The sequence below is a fragment of the Protobothrops mucrosquamatus genome, unplaced genomic scaffold (assembly GCF_001527695.2).
Source record: "Protobothrops mucrosquamatus isolate PMUCROS unplaced genomic scaffold, P.Mucros_1.0 scaffold1348, whole genome shotgun sequence".
Classification (NCBI taxonomy): Eukaryota; Metazoa; Chordata; class Lepidosauria; order Squamata; family Viperidae; genus Protobothrops; species Protobothrops mucrosquamatus.
The window spans coordinates 40,834-66,295 of record NW_015387544.1 but is presented as its reverse complement, the minus strand read 5'-3'; the positions used below and the strand labels follow the sequence as shown (position 1 = coordinate 66,295).

The window sequence follows — 25,462 nt, the reverse complement described above, 5'->3', positions numbered from 1 at the left end:
CGAAGTTCTGGTTAGATGATAACGTTCTATCCAGAGAGAAACAAAAATCCATTCCTTTTTTATAGGCAAATTTAGGCAAATTTATTTCACAAAAAGACCTGATATGCAATCAGATGCAAATATAATCATATGGGAGAGGCATAATGAGGTTGGAGACAAAAAAGAATAGAAAGGTGGTTTTTCTTCCCTTTAAGCCAGAAATAGTTAAAAAGAAGCATTGCTACACATGAAGACATACTCACTCCACTGAAGCAACAAATATTTGCAAATGTTAGTATTACTTTTATCCAACAACTATGGTAGGATAAAAAAAATTGTATGTGTATGCATTGTAGAGAAGCAAAGAACTATCTCTCTCTTATTTAGATGGAATAGTTCTTGTTGCTCAGAGCAAGATTAAACAATGGTCGGCCTGATAATTTCCCCTTGTTTCCACACACATCTAGCATAACACTATGGGCCCTTAAACATGATATTTTATTGTGCAACTGCTCTACATCATTTATAGAGTGATATTGGGGTAGGTTATCTACACTAATATCCTTGAGTCTTCCCATTGTTTCTTTTATCTTTGTTTCCTACCTGAGAACAATCAGTTAATGTTAGAAAGCTAGATTGGGTATCTTCTGTTAGGTAGTTTAATGGGGTCCTCCAACGGCCATTGAAACTATCTTATCCACACTGATGCTATAGACACAAGAACAGAAGGTAAATGGCTTGAACAAAAGCTTCTGAGGCTGAGGAATTTCTCTGCAAAAATACCTCCATTTGGAAGATACGTTCAGAGCAGATAATAGCAGTGCAACATTCAACCCCATTTGAACACTGCATTCTTTTTCTCATAGGTTTCTGGGGAGCCACCTCCACCATTGCCCACGACTCCTCCTCCAGAAGATTATTATGAAGAAGCTCTGCCATTGGGCCCAGGCAAAGCTCCTGAGTACATTACATCTCATAGTAAGCCTTAAAGAGGGCCAGCTAAGGAAGGAAACAGCTGGCATTCTGACACTCTCCTATCAGTTAGGAAAATAAAGACTCCTCCCAGAGGTGTCTGGCAGCTGACAGGCTTATAATTGGTACCGGGGGCAGGCTTTCCTGTTCCTTTCCTGGGTTTTTTCTTCCTCACCCCCCCCCCACTCTTTGGTTGGTCAGATGTCACAAGCAGTTGTTGTTTGTTCAGACTTGCCTGGAAATGTATAGTAAATCTTGAGTGACAAGAAAGGAAAGGGCCTGCCTGGGAACAATGTCACTCTGTCTCTCCTGTAGCTTGTCTGAGAGATTAGGGGAAGGCAGAGAAAAGGGCCCAGCACCTGTTCTTATAATCACTGAGCCCTAGTGAAGCCATTTACAGGCCTAGCAACAAAAACAAGAACATTATAAGATTTCCTGCTGATGCAGCTGACTCATTGCATAAGTGCCATGAGAAACATGAGGAAAGAATAAGATCCTGTTATAAGGATTCTGGAAAGACCCTCCTACATTAAAGTCAAGAAGGAGAGGTTTCTTTCAATGTGGTTTTGGCTCTGGGACTCAGCCCCCTGGGAACTCTGAATGAATGTGAAGAACAACCAAAAGAAAGTAGATGGCATACTGAGGTTGTTTAAAGGCAGAGTATGTGTTTTTAAATAATGGTTGCAGTAAGGCAAAGAATGTGAGATTAAGGATCAGAAAGCAGTTGGGAACAGATAATTATGACTGGCACCCAATGAGCTCTGTTTTATATTTCTTTTGTGATCTATAGTATCCCTTTAGAAATGGGCAAGTAAAGGTAGACAGAGGATTTGAAGTTATGACATAATTTATCAGTGAGATGGGTGGCACAGAAATTAAATATAAAAAAATTGTCTCAAATTATTGTTAGTCTTTGTGCTGACTTATTGGTAATAAAAACTTGTCTATATCCTTCAGAGTTGACTTACAGTGCAGTTCATATACCTCCCTGCAAAGTCTTTCTCACTGCTTAATTTGTACAATTTAAAATATTCCTTCTGCTTTCTGTATAGACAGCTCCAGTCCTCCCAATTCAATAGAGGATGGATACTATGAGGATGCAGATAGCAACTACCCTGTCACCAGAATAAATGGAGAGCAGAAAAACTCTTGTAAGTAGCACTGCAACTATATGTGTTGTGTGCATCTGTTGGGGAAGGGGAATCATCCTGAGTGCAGAAGATTCAGGCAGTTTAATACAATTTTATGGAAATATTATATGCTTATATATTTTTGGTTGTTGTTAATGTTGTTACCATTAAGCTACAGTAGCTTTAAGAAGGAAAGCCTCTTCTTATTTCTCTTGTTTTAGTCATAGCCATCTTGGATTTTAGGAAAAGACAAGTCTATAGTACCTCTGTATTTTTTTCTTTCTTGTCCTTCTACCCTTGAATTTCTCTCCCAGCTTCTCCATTATTATTCCAATGCATCCTTAGTGTTATTGGATCTTTCTCCACCACTAAAGAGATTAAGGCTCTCACATGGAGTTCATTTGAAGTTGACTATTACTAATCATATGTATTCATTATTTAAAGTTCTTGCTTCCTCACAGTCCTGGAGATTTTCTTATGTATCTAGCACTCTTCTTAATCACTGTTAGTAAATCAACCTCTTAATCACTAAATCACATCAGGATGTTCCCTTTGTCATTGTCTCTCTTTTGTCTGTTTTTTGCCTTGTTGATTTAAAGTTTGCCTGTGTTAAAAAAAGAAATAAAACCTTGCATGGGAGAGATGTGGCATGGTAAACAGAAAGATCCCTGTGCTATACTTCTTCCAGTTCCAGAATTTAAAATCTAGTATCATTATGTTTTTCTGTGTTTGCAAATTTCTTTAACAGTGCCATAATCCTCTTGTTTTGTTCTTTTTCCATTTATAGCTCTCCTTTCTATCCTTACAGAGCAATTCAGATGGCTTAGAACACACATAGTAAACTATTCAAAACTCCTACTGAAAAGGGTGTATTTTTTTCTACACATGAGAGTGTGGGAGCCAAATATATTTCTCAAAAAGAAGTAGTTTGTATTTTGGAAGCAGCACTCAAGAAGGCTTAACCCAGGTGCCTCAAAAAACAGTAGCATTTTTAAAAACGACCTTTTAATGTCCAGACAGGTGGATAGCAGGAGAAGCAACATGGTCTATTTAAGCAAAACCAAATCAGTCCTATCTTAGGACACCATATTTTGAGGGTTTCTAATATGTTGAATAGATTATAACTGATTTGGAATAAAGAGCCTTTCATATACTCACATGTGAGTTTTGAACCCTGCCATCTCTGTCCTGATCCACACCCAAATCTGACTCTTTCTAGGGCTGCTGATTACTTGCCTCATCCATACATTGCCTACCTTCTCTGAGACCTCAAGAAGAGACGATGGCTCCTGGCCCACCAACACTTTCAAAATGCCAGGCTAGGCATTGGTTCTACCAAACCATTCTGTCCTAATTCACCATCCAAAACCTTCTGAATACCATCACACAGACTTTAGCCCAAACGGGTTGTGTTGTAGAACACAAATATTAGGAAGAGATGTCTACTTGTCCAATCTCAGGACTATTCCAGACAACTTGATAGCATCCTGGGCTATACAAAAAGTGAGAGTACACCAAACAAAGTGGCTGAATATATCTGGCCAGCTTCCTAATTCACTTGGTTCTTTTGCAGTTATTTTCTTTCTAGCCTTTCCAGCAGCAATACTACTAACAACTAACTGTTTTCAAATGCTTACAATGGGTAATAATCGCCATAATTTATCATCTCATATTTTATATGGTCTTATTCTTTTAAAATCTTCAAGTTTTATATTTTTCTATGATGCAAAAAGGGAATAGGTAATATGTTAGGTTAGAAACTGGTGGGTGCTTTTGTAGAATGCAAATTTGATTTCATTTTTTTACATTAAAGAATTTAATAACAATAGTTCTATGAGAGGAGTTTGAAAACAGTAAAAAAGAGCCCAGAGGCACATTTTAGGCAGATATTTATAATACTGAAATTCCAAAATGCCAATTTGGAAGTTGTTTTGCATGGCAGTTTGCACTTAGCCTCCAACTATTGCAAGACAAGTTTAAATAAAACAGTAGAAATCTTGTAAACTATCAGTATACCAGAAATTAACATGTGATTCTTACTTGCATAACTCTAAAACAGGGGTGTCAAACTCACTGCATTATGTGACATGTCGCGATGTATCTTGACTTTTTCCCCCTTGCCGGAGCTGGGGTGGGCACGGCTTCCTGCTCTAAAACATACTTACAGAAATTGTGTGTGTGTGTATGTGTGTGTGTGTTAGGAGAAATAGCCTTTAAGTAGAGATAGTATTCTGTTACATATATTAGGGATGCTGGTGATTCCTCGCAAATCTAGGTAGGATTGGAAAAGTTTCATACTGAAATCCTAGAGACTCATTGTTAGTCAGTGTAGATCAGGGGTAAGCAAATTTCTGGCTTTATTGTGTAACCTTGAGCAACAGTGTAGATACAATTTTTGAAAAACAAATTGAAATCTTGTTAGATCCTATGAGAATTCAGCCACTACTTTTTCTTTTTTTAAAGAAAAATAATTTACTTTGGAACTCTGTAGATTCAGGTAGTTGCAGGCACCTTGCTGCCTAAGAGCACTGAACCGATGATCTCTAATATAGGTAATACAAAAGTAGATTAACTTGTAGTCTGACTCAGTAAAAATGGTCTCTCTTGTCCTGTGAGATTAGCAGTGACATTATGGAGGATTAAATTCTCCCTGTTTCCTCATAGACAATGACTCTGATGCAATGAGCAGCTCCTATGAATCTTACGATGAGGAGGAAGAGGATGGGAAAGGCCAGAGGTTAACGCACCAATGGCCATCAGAGGAAGCTTCTATGAACCTGGTGAAGGACTGCCGGATTTGTGCTTTCCTGTTGCGTAAGAAGCGCTTTGGACAGTGGGCCAAGCAACTGACAGTCGTTAAGGACAATAAGCTTCTGGTGAGTCAGTAGTTTTTTAGAATACCACAGCCTTTGTAGCAGTGACAGGTCCTTTTGAAGAAGACAAATTCCTCTCCAAATTACATACTAAAATTAATTTGTCATAGTATCACTGGTTATAATTTAATTCCAAAGGCCTCCAGAAAGAATGATGTTTTCACCTGCTTCTAGAATATCATAAATATGAGGGTCCCCCTTGCTACAGGGAAAAAATATTCCAAAGGAGGGAAGCTATTATCCTGGTGGACAAGGACCCTTAGCAGGTGTTCACTAAATTTTCAGTGGGATATGCGGAAATTGTTGGGAAAAGGCGATCTCTAGGAATAAAAGGATAAGTAACATTTAGATATTGTGCTAATGAAGGTGTGATAAATTTATGCTGCAGATACTGATAGGATTGACAGTAAGGAAGCATGCTGGCTATTGTTTTAGAGGCTTCTGATGTACATTGACAAAGGCATTTATTATCTGGGATTTTCTGAAATCCCAGTTTGCAGGCATAAAAGTTTGCAGCATAAAAATCACCAATGTCTTTAGAACTTTGGTATGATACTCTGATTAAAACATCTAGCTGTCTTATAAATAGTGACTTGGTTATTTAAGAAGACATCAGTAGGAATGATGCTGTGCTCAATTTGATACTCTTTATCATCCATTCATTGTCTGAGATTCTTCTTGGCTATATCATACACTATTGTCATTACTGTGCCTAGAAAGGCGATAATGGTACAACTTCTCCTCCAGCCCTTTCCCCCATTTCAAATAAAGAGGTCAGCTAACACAGATGTGGCTATGTCTACAAGAAAAAAATAACAAGTCTGTACCATAATTTGAAAAGGTTAATTCATGCACTGGCTTTTATTTCAAATAGTCTTCCTCCCATAATAAAGAACAGCACTAGGCACACCAAAGCATTTGAAGAATATTTCTTGGGCATTGAGACTTTTCCCTGATAGATGGAGGATTATTCCAAGGGCTTAAATAAAGCATATTACTAATTTTAAATTGTGCCCATTGAGTGACCAATTTAGTGCCTAAGTTCTTTCAGTGAACACCATTGTTTTTATAATTAATCTCTAAAGATAGATTGTCAAAGTAGGAAGTAGGAGCACAGTATGTTCTTTGTAAACCTACTTGGGTTTTAGGGAGAATTACCACATCACCCATGCAAAGGCATATACCAAGACGAATACAAGTGAATTAATATGTAAATTGAACAATAATGGAAGCAAGACGCAGTTCTACCTAATTCTCCTAAAGTTTGAAATGTTTTTGGTGAGGTGCCCTAGGACGTTGCAGTATAAGTTTTGATATTAAAATTATTTCATTTGATGTTGAGAGTAATATATGCGAAAATTTCTTGATGTCAAATATAATATGTATCTAAAATTAAGAAATACTGTATAAAATGCAGTTGGGGGATATGTTCTTTTGCCAGATGGTGCAACATAAAGGCTGAGTGTAAAACAGAATGACCTGGTTGAAAGCCAAATTGTTCTGCCAAAATATTTTCAGATTCCATCCAATCCACTAATCATTCATACAGATTTGCTGACTCTACTAGACAGACTGAAAAGACTCTTAATTTGGTGGCAGCTTTTTCTCACTTTATTGTACATTGGAATTATTATTGCCATCCCCTCGTCTTTAAGGATATGCATAATGCAGTCAATGAAAGAGAAGAGAAAAGCCAGAATTGGATTTCACCACTCCAGGTTGTTCCTGATTACCTTCTTGTAGGTTATATAATAATACTGAGGGACTTTACCAGACTTGATGTTTACCATTCAGAAATGTTTCTGAGCAGGTTACTGATGCCCACTTTAGGGAACAGTCCATGTCCAAATACAGTGCTTTTTTTCTAAAAAAAAAAAAAAAAAGGTGCTGGAACTCACATATGTCATACAACCCACCTTGCCTACCCTACAAGGTTCCATCCAAAAAAGGTGCCAGAACTCCGTTCTGGGCGTTCTATGAGAAAAAAAGCCCTGTCCAAATGTAATGGGATAATGGCTTCTTTGTTGCTCTTATATAATGGTCAGGAATGTTCCGCTCAAATTGCTGAAGGAATAAAGCCATCAAATCCATCAAAAAAAAAAAAAAAAGATTGTGAGCCTTCTCTTTATGGGGAAGCACAATAATGTCAAAGTCATTGCTGGAACAATCTTGGAATCAGCCAGCCATTGTTTGGACTGAGTCCAGATCTTGGCAGCCTCCATATATCAGGTCATGATTTCCACTGCATCTCCCAGTGGGTCCAGGGAAGAGTAGTATAGCTGAATATCATCTGCATATTGATGATACCTTATTCTGAACTAATGGATAACCTCTCCTGGTGCATTCACCTAGACATTTTTGATAAAACCTTTGTTCTTCCCTCTAAGGGATCTATAGGTAGCACTGACTGAAGATGTACTTGTCCAGCTCACCACATATCTCTTTTAAGATGAAAATGAAAAAAAAATCCTGTCAATATTCTCTAATTGGAATTTATTCTTCAAAGTTCATTATGGACTAGAAAAGCACAGAGTAGGGGAGAGTTTAATTCTTTTTTCATCTAACATTTTCCTGTACCAATACAGTATCCACCTCTTCTTATCCTATTTAGATAAGTATTTGATCAGGAAGTGGACTAGCTGCTCTACCAAATATACTCTGCTGCTTCCTGATCCCTCTCTGGAAGCATATTTCTTAATTTCTTTCTTTAAAACCACCTGAGAAATTTAACATACATTGATATAATATTTCATGACATATGTATGTGTCAAACAGAACATCAGATTCATGTAGCAAAATGTTCTGGTTTGAAGGCTGTAATGTTAAGCTTTGGGAATCTTCAATTTTTTCTTCTTTCTCTGACATACGGTATGTAAATCCCAGTCATCTCCAAATGTTCATCAACACCCTACCCTACTCTTCTGCTTGTTCTTACCACATGGAGAACAGGCGAGAAATGTGTGCAAGAAAGACTAGCTGAATGAAATCTCAATTGTCTCTTCTTTTTTAATGTTAGTGTTACAAAAGCTCCAAGCACAGACAGCCACACCTTGAAGTGCCTTTGAGCATCAGCAACGTTGTCTATGTGCCAAAGGACGGACGCCGGAAGAAGCATGAGCTGCGCTTCTCACTGCCAGGAGCTGAGGTCCTAGTGTTAGCAGTGCAAAGTAAAGAGCAAGCTGAAGAATGGCTGAAGGTATCTCTCGCAACTACAAAAGGCTGTGATTCCTCCGCAAGCCCCTTCTTTTCCTGTGGCTCATATTTTCTACATTTGTTATCCTTTTGTTGATTTGTTTATTTATAACGTCCGGGATATGCTTAGCAATCCTGCTGTGGTTGCTTTTTAATTTGAGCAAATGAGAATGGATCTCATAGGAAGTGGGATTTATCTTTCTCCTGGGCAAGGGCTTTCTTTCCAGCCCTCTTATCGTGCCTGTCTGATTGCAGCACCAGCTGTGGAGACAATATCCACCCATCAGAGAAGACCTTCCTCACCCGATTTAGAATTGTCTGGCAGGGGAGATGTTTGTTTACCCTCACTCAGTCTTTCCTGCTTTTGTTCTCAAGCATGAGCTCATAAACTCAATGAATCTCTAGGAAAGGTAGAATTTGCCTTCTCTTCCTGGAGAACCAGTTCCTTCAACTCAGCTTTCTCTAGTGACACCTCTGCCCTCCCCAGGAGTAGCAACCCCAATATACTTGGAGAATGGCAGATTGGAGAAGGCAGATTGCAAAATATGAGCCTGATAGATGTAAAAGTAAGCAAGTCATTGTGACTAACCACATAACGTGTGGTTAGCCATATGCTGAAGAAATCAGTTTAATAAGTCATGAAGTTTGATCAGGCTTGGATATGGTTATTGTTGTTTTTGGTAAGTACCTATTCTAGGAAGATAAATGCAATATGATCTAAAAGGAAAAAATAATAATTCCCTTGTGGATCTAACAAGTTTAGGACAGAGAAAGGAAATCTGCACACATGGGAACCTCCCCATGCAGCACCTAATTTGTGGCTTCCCAAGAAATGCATTTTCCTGGGACAGGATTATTTGGGTTTCGGTATTTTTGCAAACTTGAGGGAAGGAGACAAATTGTTTCCATTTCTACCTAAACCCCACCTTTCTAGTCATAGCAGTGTCTTAAAATTATATTGCTGAAATTCTGCCATTGAAAATGGAAATATAATGGGGAGGGGGCATTTTTTAAAATATTTATGGGAATTCTAAAGTAGGAATAGAACAAGTTTGCTTTACAGATGTTGCTTGTTCCTTTTCTACTCGTGATCCTCATTGAGAACTGAGGAAAAAAATCAGTGTTCTCTAGAAGATTGGAAAGTCAAATTGTATCCCTAGCCCTTCAAATGCTTCAAAAGACCTTGGCTATATTAGTAATTCAGTGAAATATCCACAGTATACTTATAAACAGAGCATAGTGGAAACAGCCTTCTCCTTGTTGTTTTATGTTTAATTTGTATCCCATTAAGTGTTCCCAACAAAAGCAATAGAATTATTTGGACTGAAATATAACACATGTGGGGGGCAGTGTTTGAGGAAGACTTGTTTAACATTTCGCTTCCTACTTAATATCTGAGTTAGTGCCATCAGCTGATCACACAGTAACTATCTCTTATGTAGCTTGAAACAGAAGTGTGGAGTTGAACAACTAACAGCATTTGCCATAGACAGAAGATGTCTACAGAAGGGGTTGGCTGATTCTACTGGCTCAACTTTATACCATAAAAGAGAATCTGTGACATGGGGGCTTGGCTTCTTTGTAATTTGCCCATCCTCACATGGAGAAACGTACTCTTTTGGAGATTTCATGGGGCATTTATCTGGGAGAAGTTTAATGAAATCTATAAACTAAGTAGTTTATATCAGAACTGCAGGGATGGAAGTTTAATGAGTTGGGATTTATGTTGTTTTGGCAGAGCAAGTGTTCTTTGGCTTGAGTACTGTCAGGAAGATCAGTGTTAAGTCTTTGTTCTTTATTATATTACTGGCTGTTTTTTTTTGTTATTGTTTTTAGTATTTTCATATCTTGCCTTTACTGCATATATTAGTTAAAGCATTCCCTCCTCTGGCTTGGGATATGAAACTATTCAGATCCTCCCTTCCTCAGAATGTTAAGTACTTTCCTGGCCCTAGTCCACCTGAAACTTCAATGGGCTGGATAAATCCAACTTTCTTTTGAAAAACCACCTCCCTGAATTAAAATACCTGATAACCAAGTCAATTAGGGTTGTTTGGGGATCAGAGAATAACCCAATGTGAATGAGATAGAGCAGGAACTGGATGCACTTCCTGCCTTATAAGGAAAAGGCTACTGCCCTGTATTGTCATCTCTTATCTCCTTAAAACATGTGTCAACATTCTATGCTGAAATATTAGAGAAACTGGGAGTGGAAAGAATAAAAATCAGCAAAACCTAGTTAATGAATGAGCTATTGAATGAACTTTATAATTTTGTCTCCTTCTACCGGTATGTTAGGAGGCATAAAAAAAACCATTATCTTTAGTTAGGATCTGTTAGCCAAATGATACTCTTAGGCATAAAACTGATGTCAGTTTAACATAACAATTAGAAATAGCTGACATTAGAAACTAATCCTCCAAACATTTCTATTCCTCAAAAATTGATCACATTTTTATTCCCCAAATTTGATTAATGTTGATCATAGTTCGTAGCTCCTGGATTAAGATTTGGCTTTTCAGTTGCTAACCTGTGATCCCAGACAGAGTTTGCTGTATTCCTTTGTAAGGCAAGGAAACCTGGACGGCATTTCTATACTTGGGAAAATGCAAGCTAACAGTTTGAAATGAAGTGAGCTTTTTATTATAACAGAGGTGTATCCAGTGGTGGGATTCAAATATGTGAACAACCGGTTCTCTGTGTGGATGCCTCTTCCGGAAGTCCATTCAGGGCCTGGGCAACAAAAAATTAGCTACCGGTTCTGCCGAAGTTGTGCGAACCGGCTGAATCCCACCACTGGGTGTATCCCTGTTTTCAAAGTGGTGGAATTCATTACTGTCATTCTAAACTCTATCTCCTGCCCAGGTGATAAAGGAAGTAAGCAATCCCACTGGAGGAGGACTAAATGGAAGTGAAGTTACTCTATCTCCTACACTTACCTACAAGATGGACCATGATAAGGTAAAATTCCCTAAACTTCTGTTCCCAGGACAAGCTGGACATCATGCACATAAGATTCATACTATTCAAGTGTACTTTTCCACATAGAACTAGCAAGTGGAAGAGGGTAGAATTTAACCCTTTTTATTTGTTGTGATCCTACACTTAATTTAAACAATACCCCATATGCAAAAGAAAAGGCTGCATCCTGGTGCAAGTAGCAGCTGGAGGAGGAGATTTTCATTGGAATCAGAAAAATTCTATTTATAGGTAGTCCTCAAATTATGACTATAATTGAGCTCAGAATTAAGGTTATGAGTTGTATTGAAGCAGGTCACTATGTGACCAAGCCCAATTTTACAACCTTTGTTTGCTATGGTAGTTAAGTAATCAGTGTGGTTGTTAAGTGAACACAGTGGTTGTTAAGTTAATCCATTGTCCATAATAGGCATTTTTTGCTGGAAACTGGAAGTAAATGCTGGTTTGGGGCAAAAATGTTGTAAATTGCGATCAGATGACTGCAGGACATGGTAAATAGCCATAAATGTGAGCCAGTTGCTAAACCCCCAAAATGCAATCACATGACTGTGATGATGCGAGCGGGTAGCTGTTGGAATTTCCAATCTGGTCATGAGTAGCCCTGTGGAGAGGTCCATTGTAACTTCAAATAATTGCTGATCAACTGGTCATAAGTCAAGAACTATCTGTAATTGCATTACATTCTTTATCTGCCCATCTCCTTTTGGAATGCTTTCCTAGCACCCCTCCAGTGCCAAGAGTGGTTCTCAGTCTACTCTAAATAAACTAGGCAATCTTTATCTCAGAGCTGTAAGACCAGCATGAGGCCCACTTATAAAGGAGACACCTGGCTCTGATATGAGGATTTTGGAAGAAGGCAATTAATCTTCCCTGAGGGAGCATAAAGCAAACTCTTCAAAAAAAATATATCAGTTCTTAAGTATCCAACAGCAACACAGCAGATGGAAATGACTAATTTTTGTCTGTTGGTTAATCAAAGTATGCTGCTCTTCAAAACTAACTTTTCCCAGAATGACTTACAAGTGTGTATTTTCAAAGTAAAGAGCATTTGAGTGCTATTTTGGATAGCAACCAAGATCACTTTCTTCAATGAGCTTTGCTCAGTGAAGGCAATTAATCTATAAGCAATTTGAGCCTGGAGAGGAAGCCCTGGAGAAAATAAAACACTGACAACCCCTTTATGTATGTTCTTCTTTGACCAGAAGTCATCTCAGGATAAACATACTTCTGACTCGGACAGCATTGCAACAGCAGAAAATGGTTCTTCTTTACCCCAAAGGGAGAGCCATGAACAAGGTGAGTCTGATATTTTCCCACTGTATAAGAGAACAAAATTGAGAATTAGAGCACATACAGTAGAACTTACTATAGTCATTAACACTGATAATGTTACCTAGTTTGGGTAATGAAATGTCTGCGAGAAAACAAGGTCAGAGAGCACCAAGCACCCCTCATTTCAACTCTGAGCTATTCTCCTTTATTGATATCCTATATTCTCCTTTATTGATATTACAGAGGTATAATTTAAAATCTATCCAGTGTTTCTAAGAATTCATTAGTAAAAGATAATTTCAATAAGCTTGATCCATTCTAGTTAATTACTTGATCCATTCTAGTTTATCCACCTGGGAGTTACTACTTTTTTTTACTCAGGATTTTTCCCTTCAGCCCAACTCTAGGTGAACTAGAAGGGATATAGTTTTGAATCTTCCTGCCCAAAGCCCAGATACACAAAAACTACAAATGGACAAATCCTAAAACACAAGAGGTAACTGGGTAATTGTGCCCTGTTATAATCAACAAATATTTTAAATGAAAAAATTTAATCAGACAATCCCTTCAGTGATGCCAAATAGACATAAAAAGAGTTTGCTGAGAAAAATAAATGTAAGGAAAACAAAGGAAGGGAATCACACAGAAATCCATGTAGAAGCAGTACAGTCTTGTACCTGTTTTGAAATTTTTTAGTGGCAAAATGACCTAAGCTTAAAGGATATATACAAAACAGATGTTTTCCTAATCCGTTTCTGTCAAACAATCACCTTTAAGTCAGCTTTTTTTGGTACTCCCTTATCTTGTTCCCACTCATCTGTTTATATCACCTAATAAAATATTTCTTCCTAAAATTTATCTCTGGTCCTTTCTTTATCAGCATTAAATGAAGCACATCATGAAACTATCACCAACTTATAAATCTGTAGTTTCACATGCACCTACAATAATCTAGATAACACCAGTTCATACTATATATAACATACATTTTACTCCTTTTGTTCCTAATTAAACCTACACGCTTTTACTTCCATCAGCTCAGCTCCGCAAAATCCAACACCTTCATCCAGATCTATCAGACCTTTCATTATTTTTTTCACTTGACAAATATAAAATATGTGAGTGGCTATCCTGCAACATACTGTTGCCCATTTTTCACCTAGAAAGTAAAACAAAGCAAATACTTTTTTAAAAGATAGAAGTTGAAAACCAAGATTATTTTTTAAAATAGAAAAACAATTAAGAGACAAAAGCATATGATCCCAGAATACTATTTATTTGATAAATGCCGAGATATTCTCTAGATAACTATGGAGGATGGGAGGAAAACCTTTAATCTATTCATGAATTTTTGCTGGCTCAGATAAGTCACATGCAAACTCCGTGTTCTGTTCCTTCTCCAAGGGAAAAGCAAAAAAAGTGGCTTGGCTGAGCTAAAGGGCTCTGTGAGTAGAGCTGCTGGGAGGAAAATAACCAGGATAATCAGTTTCTCAAAGAAAAAGGCTTCCCCTGAAGATACCCAAACATCCTCTACAGAAGAAGACATCCCATGCTGTGGTTTGTATTAGGATATGAGTAGGAGCACATTTAAGAGGGAATCAGTCATTGGGTAAATTGGGGGGAGAGTAGGGATAGAAATGCTTGCTCAGCTATTTCTTTGCATTGCAAGTAGATGATAAAAGTGACAGATAAATGCACACTCATTTCTTCATGAAGTTGTTATAGTAATCTCATGCATCCCTGGGATAATTCCCTCCCTCCCCCCCTTTCCATGTTCATAAAACAATAAAACAGTTATAATTATTTTGCAAGACCTTGCTGCTGACATCTACGTATTCTGATTGGTTCAATCCAAGGGTTTTACGAAACTACATTGTTTCTCTTATTTTAAGATGTACAGCAAATCATTTAGAGCAAAGGGGATGCTATTCCAAATTCATGCTATACAGTATATATGTAAAAAAAATAGAGATGTATGTACTCAGGGAAAATATCTCATTGATAATAATGCTGGGAAGGGGAAACCTGTAACCATCCGGATGTTGTTTAAATCCAAGTGTCCAACTCCAGTGTTAAAAGTCAATTACATCTGGACAGCTTCAGGTTTCCCCTCCTTTAGACTGAAGTAATTTTCGATTTGGGAACCAACTGCATCATATCTAAGTGCAACATTTTCTGATAGCCTAGGAAATAATCTCTGAAAGTTTAAATCTATCTCTCTCTCTCCCTCTCCCTCTCCCTCTCCCCTCCCCACCTCTCTCTCTCTCTCTCATGTTGGACATTGCACTAGTGCTGATCTTCTTTTATATCTCCTGGCAGGCTACTTGCATGTTCTTGTTAACCAGTGTTGGAAGGAACGTTGGTGTCGTTTAAAAGGCAACATGCTTTATTTCCACAAGGACCGCACAGATTTAAGGACCCATGTGAATGCCATTGTCCTGCGGGGATGTGAGGTGGCACCAGGACTGGGCCCCAAGCATCCCTTTGCTTTTCGTATCCTTCGCAATGGACAGGAAGTCTCTGCCTTAGAGGTAAAGGAGCTTTCAGTTTTCTTAAATAATAAGAATGCTTTTATTTACACCTGTACACATGTGCATTTAGGAGGGATATTTCACTGTGTAGGTTCAGTGTTTTCATACCCTGTGATCCATCGTAGTTTATTTTCACTATGATTTGTGGAATAAGCTACAGCAAATGGCCATATTGCACTAATTATTTCTTGTTGAATTCACACAATACACTAAACCAAAACCAGACAAATGATTTAGCATGTTATTGAATCTATTCACTGCATCCAGTAGAAATAAATAAATGGAGATGGTCTTTATTTTGATTAGGTAGTACTGCTGTAAAGTTATAACCTTACCTTACTTACTTGCAGGAAGAAAATATTCCCCCATTGCTTCCCAGAGAAATATTTATGATTTTACTTTTATATATCCTCTACTCATTTAGGCAAACAGCTATGAAGATCTGGGACGTTGGCTTGGATTGCTGCTGGTTGAAACTGGTTCCAAGACCACTCCAGAGGCCTTGCATTATGATTATGTAGATGTTGAGAAAATAGCCAACATAATCAATGCTGTGAGACACTCTTATATGTAAGAGCTCCTCTTACTAATATGTTTGTGACTTAGCTAGGCTGACGAGGGATTCTGTATCTACCTCTGCAGATTGCTTTCATAGCTTTCTCCTGGTCAGTGACAATAATAAATTTCCTGGTATCTCTTAAAACATTTTTGAACCTAAGTGACAAATGGACAAACATGGAATATATAGGCCTTTTAGAGTACAAATATAGTGATGAGAAGATGCCAAGCTAATGATCTCCACAGCTGAGTTCTTTTCCTCTTCTTTGAATCAGCAGAACATTATTTTAGTGTGACATTTGATGTTACCTGTGCCGGTTTCTGTCATGTCTCTGTTTCCAGTCAATACTGGTTACTTTTGATGTTCATTCATGGTAATGAGTGCCTAGCAGGTTTTAGCTTGCCTTGAGGCTGCCCTTGGGTGGTGTTGGAATTGGGGGGATGGGATGGGGGTAGGGAATGTTGCTTTAGCATTGCTAAAACGAATGACTTAAGCCAACCTTACTCATGGGCTGGAGATATAATGAATGCAACATCATGGGAGCATGATACAACAGATTGCTAGCTAGGTCATCTGTGACATGGTTACTAAAAAACAGCCTAACGCAGATAAATCCATATTCATGATATTTGACTTACTCTTTGATTCTTAAAAGTAAGCTACAAAGCTATATTGCCAAAGAAAGATTTTGGACTGTTTGTACCTAGAAAAAAATAACTGTATACTGCTCTCTAATGTATGAAGTATATAGATACAAATAGTCCTCAATTTATGATGACTCATTAAATAACCATTCAAAGTTACTGCAGTCTAGGAAAGAATGTTTTACAGCTCATAAAACATGTAAAACAATAAACTATCCCCCACACCTCCCCACAGTAATGTGACTGCATGTCAGGCACTTGGCAACTAACTAGAATTTAGGACCTGTTGCTAGAATTTAGGACCTGTACCCCAAGATCACGTGACTGCCATTTGCAATCTTTATCTACTGACTTCCCCAGAAAATCAATGGGGAAGCCAGCAGGGAAGGTTGCAAGTGGAGGTTACATAAGGGAGGGGATATCCTTCAACAGATTGCAGACAAGGAACTGAAATATTCAGAATTTCAACTCCATTCCTGTAGCCTCACCCCAAAACGATTTTCCTTCTGTGAAAACAGGGGAGGGAAAATCCTTCAGCGTTTTGCAGGAATGTTTGAGAGCAAAAGAGATGCTTTCTGGGAGATTTCAGATCGTGAGAGTTGAGCTCCTCTCAGCAGGCTGCTCTTTGGCTGTGTTTTGATTTAGTTTGATGTATCAAGTCCTTATATAACAGCAAACCCAGATTTTTCACAGGGAGAGGTATCCCAAGGGATCCTATCTCTATTTTGGATGTGCACTTTACATACTTTGTTTTATATATTGCTGCCCTCCAGAAATGCTGGATTGTATCAATTCCAGTCCTATAAACAACAGTTACAGGGATTCAACCTTGATGCAGCTAAAAAGTCTGGATAAAGAAAATCTGCATGATATTTCATATGATGTATCCTCAAGAATCAAAGGCTAATTATCTCCTCCACTTGTTGGGGTTTTCCACTTTTTAAAAGGCATATTCTCTCCTGCCTTACCAAAAATACTAGCTTTGGCTAAATACAGTAAGATGTGACATTTGTCAGTGAATTCCAGAAAAGTGTTTGGATTCAGTTAATAGAGGGTGGAAAAAAGAACCTAATCTTTTTTTACTTATTAAGTACTTGCTTAGAAAAATTAAGGCTTCTTTTAATCTATTTCTTCCTCCTCAGGTGGGCCAGCACCTCTCTTGATAACCAAACAGAGCCAACTCGTGTATTATATGATGAAGTCCCCTACGAGAAAGTGGAGGTAGTTTATAAAAAGCAAAAATATTATCCTGTTCCCTTTCTTTTTTTTTAATTTCCATGACATCACTATTCTTCCAGCTTGCATGTGACCATCCCTTCCCAGTTGCTTGGCAACTTGTGGGGAACTGTTCCCAGGCAGAAATACTAGGATAAACTGTTTCTATAGTCTAGGGAAAAAACTGGATTTCTTACAGATACCCTTCTTGGTAATGATATTCATGATATCGCGATTGTTTTTGCTCTCTCTTTCCTTTGTGCAGTCAGAAAAACCAGGGTGGCCATCAGGATCCCAGGTGAAGCGGCATGGGTCTTCCTGCAGTGAAAAATCACGTCGTATAGATCCACAAGTTAAAGTCAAGCGTCATGCATCAAGTAGGTTGGATGGGATTCATCTGTCATATCTGGCATTATGCCTTGGATCAACCAACTAAGAAAGAGGGAATGGGGGTGGGGGAGTGGGATTCATCATGAACTCCCATTCTTAAAAATAAAAAGAAATCCAGCTGCATAGGATAAAATATAGAGGCTTAGAACTCATTCCTTGTTTGATGTTTCTGCTTTTGTCAAAGTTTTGATTGCATATGACTTGCATGCTACTTCTTAACGAATAAGGATTGCTTACATCAGGGGTCCCCAACCCCCGGTTTGTGGACTGACACAGGTCCGCGCATGCCAGAAACCGGTCCGCGCAAACAAGCCCCATCCGCAGGAGGCAGGCAGCACGCGAAACCATGCTTCCTCCAGTCTGCAGAAAAACCTCTCTCCACGGAACCAGTCCCTGGTGCCCAAAAGGTTGGGGGCCACTGGCTGACATCTCTGATAATTCAAGAATCCCAATTTGCAGCACTGGGCCAACCTCCTTATGAATTTAAGCAAACACCGCTACTATCTTTTCCCTTTTATAGTGTTTCCTTCTTACTTGGGATATAGGCTTGAAATAGGAAAGTGTGAATGAACGTTCCCAATTTCTTTTTGCAATTTCTTATGATGCTGTAAGAATGCTGGGCAGAGTCCACCTGGGATTCCTGTGCTGCAACGTGATCTTCTGAAATTTGGTCTATGAGAACGGTCTGCTGCCATAGACATTTTCCTAATAGCTATAAATCATTTTATAAAGGATGCTAGGCTAGGCTACAGTTGTAACAAGCTCGTTAGTAATTCATTTATCAAGTGCTAGAAATATCAGTAATAAGCAATTTCCAGAAAACAATAAGGGAACTATGTTGGAAGTATGGAAATTACTGATGACACCTTTGGTTTGGTTTGAGTCTTTTAAGGGGGAATTGTGTCTCTTTGAGCCTCAGCCTCATTCACTTCTTTGCTGCTAAAAGAGAGCTAGACACACTAATCCCCTCAAGAACCTCTCTATTGTATGTGTGTGTTTGTTCAGATGCCAATAATTACAAGTATGGAAAGAACCGGGCTGAGGAAGATGCTCGGAGGTTCCTAACAGAGAAAGACAAGCTGGAAAAGGAGAAGGCGTCCATTAGAAATGAGCTTATTGAGCTGCGTAAGGAAAAGCGGGAACTACGGGAGGCCATGAAGAGCAAATCAGGTACAGTCCTACTTCAAGGGCATTGAGGCAGTGCCTTTTCTATTGTCCACATTATAAAAGCTTGATATTTCAAAAGTCAAGGTTCAATAGGCTTATGGAGATGGGTTTTTTGTTCAATAGTTTTGTTCAATATGTAATAGGATCTACATCTAAGTCTCCTCCTCTGGCTTCTGGAAGATTTTCTTCATTATCAGCTGGCAGACATTTCTATTTGAAACATTGCACCCCACCTGCTATGACCTCCCCAAAACCACCAGTGCTCTTTGACTCCCTCACTTTGAGGGATGAATGAGTTAGATTCACTATGACTGTCTAACTATTGATAAAGAAGAAAAGGTGTCAGGCAATTCCTGCAAAAGATTACAGGGAGTCCTTGGGTTACAATCATTTCTTCAGCAACCATTCAAAGTTATGACAAGGACTTACAAAGGCCCCTCAGAGTTCCAGGTATTACAACATCCCTGCGGTCCTAAGATAGCAATTTCTGATGTTCTCTGCTGGCTTCCCACAAGCAAAGTCAATGGAAAAGCCAGCAGGAAGTTGAAAATCATGATCATGTAAAGTCCTCACTTAATGACCCACGCAGTCCTTGCTTAACAATGGCTAACCAAGACTAAGCAATGCAGTCACAAGATATCATGCTTTACAACCACATCAGCGAGAGTTCCCAACCCTAATTGCCCTCGTAACCTGAGCTCTACCTCTACCTCCACATTATTCAAAGGTAGAGCATGCTTTGCATCTTGTTCCTTCCCATTTAATGCTAGATATATTGCTAAAGTCTCTTCAGTCTGCCAAATCCACACAGCTTCCAACTGATCACTGAAACGATTCCTGCCTTGCAGAGATGAAAGCTCAGGTGTTCCACCTACTGGAAAAACTATGCTTTTCATAAAAAAATGTCAACATTTTTTGGAAGGTAAAGGATAGTAAAATCTTCTATAGGTAATTCTCGACTTACGACCACAATTGAGCCCAAACTTTCTGTTGCTAAGCAAGACATTTGTTAAGTGAATTTTGTCCCATTTTTAGACATTTCTTGTCAATGTTAAGTAAATCACTGCAGTTGTTAAATTAGTAACACAGTTGTTAAGTGAATCTGGCTTCCCTTATTGGCCCACAATGTCTTAAAAGGTCACAAAAGGTGATCACATGACCCTGGGACATTGCAATCGTCATAAATATGAATCAGTTGCCAAGCATCTGAATTTGATCCTGTGACCATGGGGATGCTACAACAGTTATAAGTGTGAAAAACAGTCATAAGTCACTTTTTTCAGTGCTGTTGTAACTTCAAACGGTCACTAAATGAACTATTAAGTCAAGGACTACCTCTTCCTTAGTTCTTTCCAGGGCACTTCTATGCTAGTATTGCTATTGCTAATTTCAAATTGCACATTAGTGAATATAGCACCATGTCTGTTGTGATTATACCAGTGCCACATCCCAAAGTACTTGTAATAATAGAAAGATATGGAGAATTTGAAAGAGGTTGCATGTATAGGAGGACTGGATATCTCAAAGCATAAATATAATGCAGAAAGCCAATGTCTGGACTTTTTGAAACTCTTTAAAAATATACCATATTTTTCCGTGTATAAGATGCTATTTTTTCCTGTAAACACCCTGTTCAAAAATCAGGTGCATCTTATACAAGCGCAGCGTCTTATCACAGAAAAATAATGGTAACCTCCGCAACACAGGGCATGCCTGTGTGGGTTGCCATGCCGCCTGGTGCAGGTGTCAAGCCCCTGTGAGCTTGCCACTAACAGGAGGGGGAGGGGGCAAGATCTTCTGCCGGCCGAACTTCTGGATTTGCTGGCTCAGCTGTTCACCACTCTGCCGAACAGCTGATCAGCGTGGAGAAACTCGCATGCCAGAGCGTCTTATACAAGGGTGCGTCTTATAGATGGAAAAATATGGTATATAAAATGTGGGTGCACCTGTGCAGATTTTAAAATAAAAGATTGCATGGTTATTCTCAGTGTTCTAGGCTGATACTGAATATTAGGCTGAGAAATGATCACAGATCTTGTCACAGAATTAGAAATAGAAGACACCCATAAATATCTCTCATCCAAGTTCAGTAAAAGATGAAGAAAAAAAATATACCCCCTATATCCATTATAAACACACATCCCTAAAACACATTTTTAAAAAGCTAGCATGAAATGAAGTAGGATGAAGGGGGACAAATAACACCAGGAAAATACAGCCACAAACTATTTTCCTAGAACAAGTGTAAAGTAAACAGTCAACAAAGTTATTAATCTATTTTTTCAGCTCTTATCATCAATGTGACAAAAAATAAATTTCATTTTTATTTCCATGTAGTATTGTGGTCCTTAGTCTTCTTTATTCTTTCTTGCTTCTTCTAAGTTTAAAACCACATGTATTACTGGGCTCACTTAGAAGCAAGGGATTAAATGAAAAATCTAGCCCAATATTCTGTTGGGCCCAGGAAATTCAGAGCTAGAAGTTAAATGGAGTAGATTTATCCTCAGGGAAATGGAGAACAAGTTTTGACCAGGGGGCTGGACCAGAAGACCTCCAAGGTCCCTTCCCGCTCTGTTCTATTCTATTTATTATTTATTACTTATATTCTAACTTCAAAATAGACCATTTCTTTATAGTGTGATTTCCCTACATAAATCACACTATTCACAGTTGTCTGTTGTTATTGAACTTTGTTAGGTTCAGTGGGGAACCATTTTGGAAAGACATATGAACTTTGGATTCTACATAGTTTCAATAGTTTCATTCAGGTTTTGCTCATGTACGTTACCCTGTGGTAAGATGCGCAGCAAACAAACTTAATAATAAATAAACATATCCGTGTTGGTAACAGGGAAAGAACTGAAGGAGGTGGAGCAGCGTGTTGCAGCCTTAGAGGAGCAGTGCAAAACCAATGAGGCACGACGGGTGGACCTGGAGCTCAAACTGACCGCAGTGAAAGACCAGTTGAAGCAGTCACTAGCAGGAGGGCCAGCCCTGGGGCTAACTGTAAACACCAAGACTGAAAACAAGGTAAAGAAGTAGCTGCTTGCTTTTCCAACCTCACATTACAAGCCATTTCAACATGAGTAACCTACATAAGGACAAAACAGAAATGATGACAGTCATGAAAATCTTACAGCTGTTTGTTTTGCTGGATATTTACAAAGGCAAATATTTGAAAGAACATGCATTCTTGTGTCATTTTGTATGTTGAAATAAATCCATTGTATCCATAATTTAATGTTTAACTGTGCACTTACTGTGCATCAATAAAACCAAAGTGCCTTTAGATTCTGAGTACACCATCTTTCCACTAAAGGAGAAACAAAAGGCATGTTGTGGGTTTATAAATGTGAATAACTCTGTTTTGTATCATTTCCTACAACCCTTAGCAGCAAACGTACAGTCTATTTTGCCAGGGTTTATATTTTACTGAATATTTTTTAATCTACAAGTTTCTTCTGTAGGCACCTGCCTTTGTTACAGCATGTTTAGTGAGACACATTGCAAGAAGTTTGAAGAAGACATAGTGTAGATGTGGGTCTTCTCTCTTCGTACACTGCCCCTGCATGTTCAGCCGAAATTATTGCAAGGTGGTATTGCCCTCTGAACTTTCAGGAGATGCAACATCTTGGATGACTCTGATTTTCTCAGGCATCTCTCTGGAAGAGGGAGATTAGCTGACTCTTGGGGAAGTACGCAGAAGCCACAATAATTGAAACTAGAGATACCATTTTAGGGTGCTTATAGAGAGGATAAGCCAAGATATTCCATGATAGAAAGGCATCCGGGAAAGTGCCACTGGCAAACATGGGACAAGATATCAACACATCCTTCAGTATCATAGAGATAGTGATTGCACAAAGAGCAATTATCCTTTTCATTTCACTCCTTTATTTGTTTCAGAGAAAGAAGGTACCCTTTTTTAGGGGAGTCAAGGAATAATGACCATACACTACTAAATATACATAATAATTGTAAAATCGTAACAGCTTATTAATGATATTCATTTAATAAATCTTTGCATGATATGGGAAAACAATTTTTTTTGTGATGTTGAAAAATATTTAAAAAAAAGCAGGTGTCAGACAAACCTCCCTAAGGAGAACATTTCAAAGATAGTTTAACCTAGGACATCCTAACTGAGAATGCTGTCCCTACTCACCAGGCCTTTAAAGGTAGAGGCAGCTTTTGTCACTGGCCGATTTATGTTGGAGAAGGTAGTTCTTTCCATTCCTAATTTTCTTCACATAGATAAACAGCGCCTAGGGAGTAGCTCCTTGAAATAATAAGCATCTGTCTTCTTCCAGTCTTAACAAAGTTTGCCAAATATTTTGAGATTAAAACATTCTGATCCTGAACATTCCCCAGAGATTAGAACAGCCTGGCTGGATCTCATCCAGTGTGGAACAAGCTGTTCCAAGGTCATCATGGCATTCCAGGATTGAAACATTTTGACTTTGAAATGGCACACCTACTGTATACGGCAGTGATGGCGAACCTTTTAGAGACCGAGTGCCCAAACTGCAACCAAAACCCACTTATGTATCATCAGGTGCTGGGTGGGCGTGGCCCATTGGGTGGGCGTGGCCCATTGGGTGGGTGTGGCTGCAGTAGTAACGGCAGACTGGGTGGGACTAAAAAGTTCAATCAATCAATTCCAACTTTGCGATATCTTTTTTTTTCCCGCGAGAAGTTGAACTTGATTGATTGAACCTCTTTTTTTTTTGCACATGGCGGCGGAGGCCTAAAGGAAAAGGTTTTATAAACCCAGCTGAAGGCCTAGGACTGGGGCAACGGCACGCATGCCCACCGAGAGGGCTCTGCGTGCCACCTGTGGCATGTGTGCCATAGGTTCGCCACCACGGGTATATAGCCTTAACTATTTGTCATATTACTTGCCTTTTTACAGGACACTGTTACTCAGCCAAATGGAACCCCCCCAGAGAATTTGGTCCCAGTTAACTGTGCAGCAGAAATGAGGAAGCGAAGCCCCTCTCTCCTTCCTGCCAACAAAGGGACTGTGTTGCAGAAAGCAAAGGTATGGAGTCCATCTTCATACAAGAATATCAGCCCTTTCCTTCTCCATAAATTCAAAGTCCTTCTATTATATCCCTTTCACATAACCTACTGCTTCCAACTGGTTTATAACTAGCCTATTCTGTGGTCCCTATCCCACTACTGCCTTGAATATATTGGGAAATGAACAGTGGTGGGGTTCAAATATATGAACAACCGGTTCTCTGAGTGGATGCCACTTCCAGAAGTCCATTCTGGGCCCGGGCAACAAAAAATTAGCTACTGGTTCTGCCGAACTGGTGCGAACCAGCTGAATCCCACCACTGGAAATGGGCGCATAGAATGGCTTCCTTCACCTTCTCTCTTTCTCAAGAATAATTTCTCAATTTGCCTCCAGCAATGCTGGCCACAATTAGTAGAGAATTTAGATAAGGGACCAAGGATCGACCTTCCTCCAGCCATGTTAAGTGAGTTATGTCTGTGAAAGAGATTGGAGAGTAGGTGTGCAAGCTGCCCTCTTTTGCCCACACCAAAAAATAGCCTACGTTTCGGTCTAGAAGGGCTAAGCAGGGTGGTGTCGTTTCAGCTCCTCCACCCTCAGTGTTTCTGATTTAATGGTCTCCGAATGATTCCAACAAGCAGGTTACTGCACTGCCAGTTTTTCTGGCCTAGTTACAAACCTCACATTGGTATAGTCAAAGCCATTCACCGTGAGGCTATTGTCTCAGGCAACTGTTGCTAGACAGCTGGGTGCGCCAACTTGCCTTCTTTTGAAAAGAAATTCAGATGCTAGATCCTGTCAGCTCTACACATCAAATGGAAGGATGCCATCTTGCCTTTTGCACATAGTACAGCAAAGGTAGGGCCAGTCCTGTCAAGAGTTTGATGACTTTTGTGGCAAGGCAAAAATATATTATCTCTTTATAGAGATATGATATTTCTATAATAGAAAATATATAGTAAATATTTGATCACAAATTTTGATGAGAATGATGTTGGTGAAAAAGCAAGTTACAAAAGTCCCTAAAGAACTCCTCAGCAGCATCCAAAGGATATTTGAAGAACAATATTTATCCTGGGTACATAACTGTGCCTCACTAAAATTTTGCCTCCATTATGAAAGTTCAACTACTAGACCCAAGATATCTATTCTGGCTTCAGGACTCAGTTTCCTCATTCCTTTCTTCAATTTATTCAAGCTTGGATATCTCCTTTGTAACTCCGTGGCCCACAATGTTGCTTTTTTCCTTTTTCTAGGAATGGGAAATGAAGAAAACATAAAGGATCTCTGGACCTTCATCCCTGAGATGAACTCCTCTCAAGTACAGGGACACTCTTGAGAAAGACTAAAGCACCACAAGAGTCTTTCACCCTGCAAAGAAATTGCAGAATACTGAGGAACTTGGTTTCTCCACAGTGAGAGCAGCCAACTTCCACTAAATGAAGGATTAAACAAACAGAAGAGCTTTTGAAAACTGGCGTGGGTAACGGAGGGAGGGGGACTTTGGGAAACAGGGTGGGGGAAGAGAAATCTTTTCAA

At 39.0% G+C, this 25,462-nt stretch overlaps 1 protein-coding gene across 1 annotated transcript in view; it reads left to right on the top strand.

Annotated features, from left to right (window-relative positions):
- AFAP1L1 (actin filament associated protein 1 like 1) overlaps positions 1-25,462 on the top strand; it is a 30,798-nt gene extending 5,336 nt beyond the window's left edge. Inside the window, exons 5-19 of the mRNA XM_015821554.1 lie at positions 846-957; positions 2,004-2,102; positions 4,746-4,957; positions 7,971-8,150; positions 11,012-11,107; positions 12,328-12,421; positions 13,802-13,954; positions 14,717-14,928; positions 15,353-15,498; positions 17,274-17,352; positions 17,612-17,723; positions 18,742-18,906; positions 21,755-21,933; positions 23,816-23,944; positions 25,180-25,462. Of these exons, the coding sequence (XP_015677040.1) occupies positions 846-957; positions 2,004-2,102; positions 4,746-4,957; positions 7,971-8,150; positions 11,012-11,107; positions 12,328-12,421; positions 13,802-13,954; positions 14,717-14,928; positions 15,353-15,498; positions 17,274-17,352; positions 17,612-17,723; positions 18,742-18,906; positions 21,755-21,933; positions 23,816-23,944; positions 25,180-25,203 (1,992 nt within the window). The 3' untranslated portion in view covers positions 25,204-25,462. The remainder of the gene's footprint in view (positions 1-845; positions 958-2,003; positions 2,103-4,745; positions 4,958-7,970; positions 8,151-11,011; positions 11,108-12,327; positions 12,422-13,801; positions 13,955-14,716; positions 14,929-15,352; positions 15,499-17,273; positions 17,353-17,611; positions 17,724-18,741; positions 18,907-21,754; positions 21,934-23,815; positions 23,945-25,179) is intronic.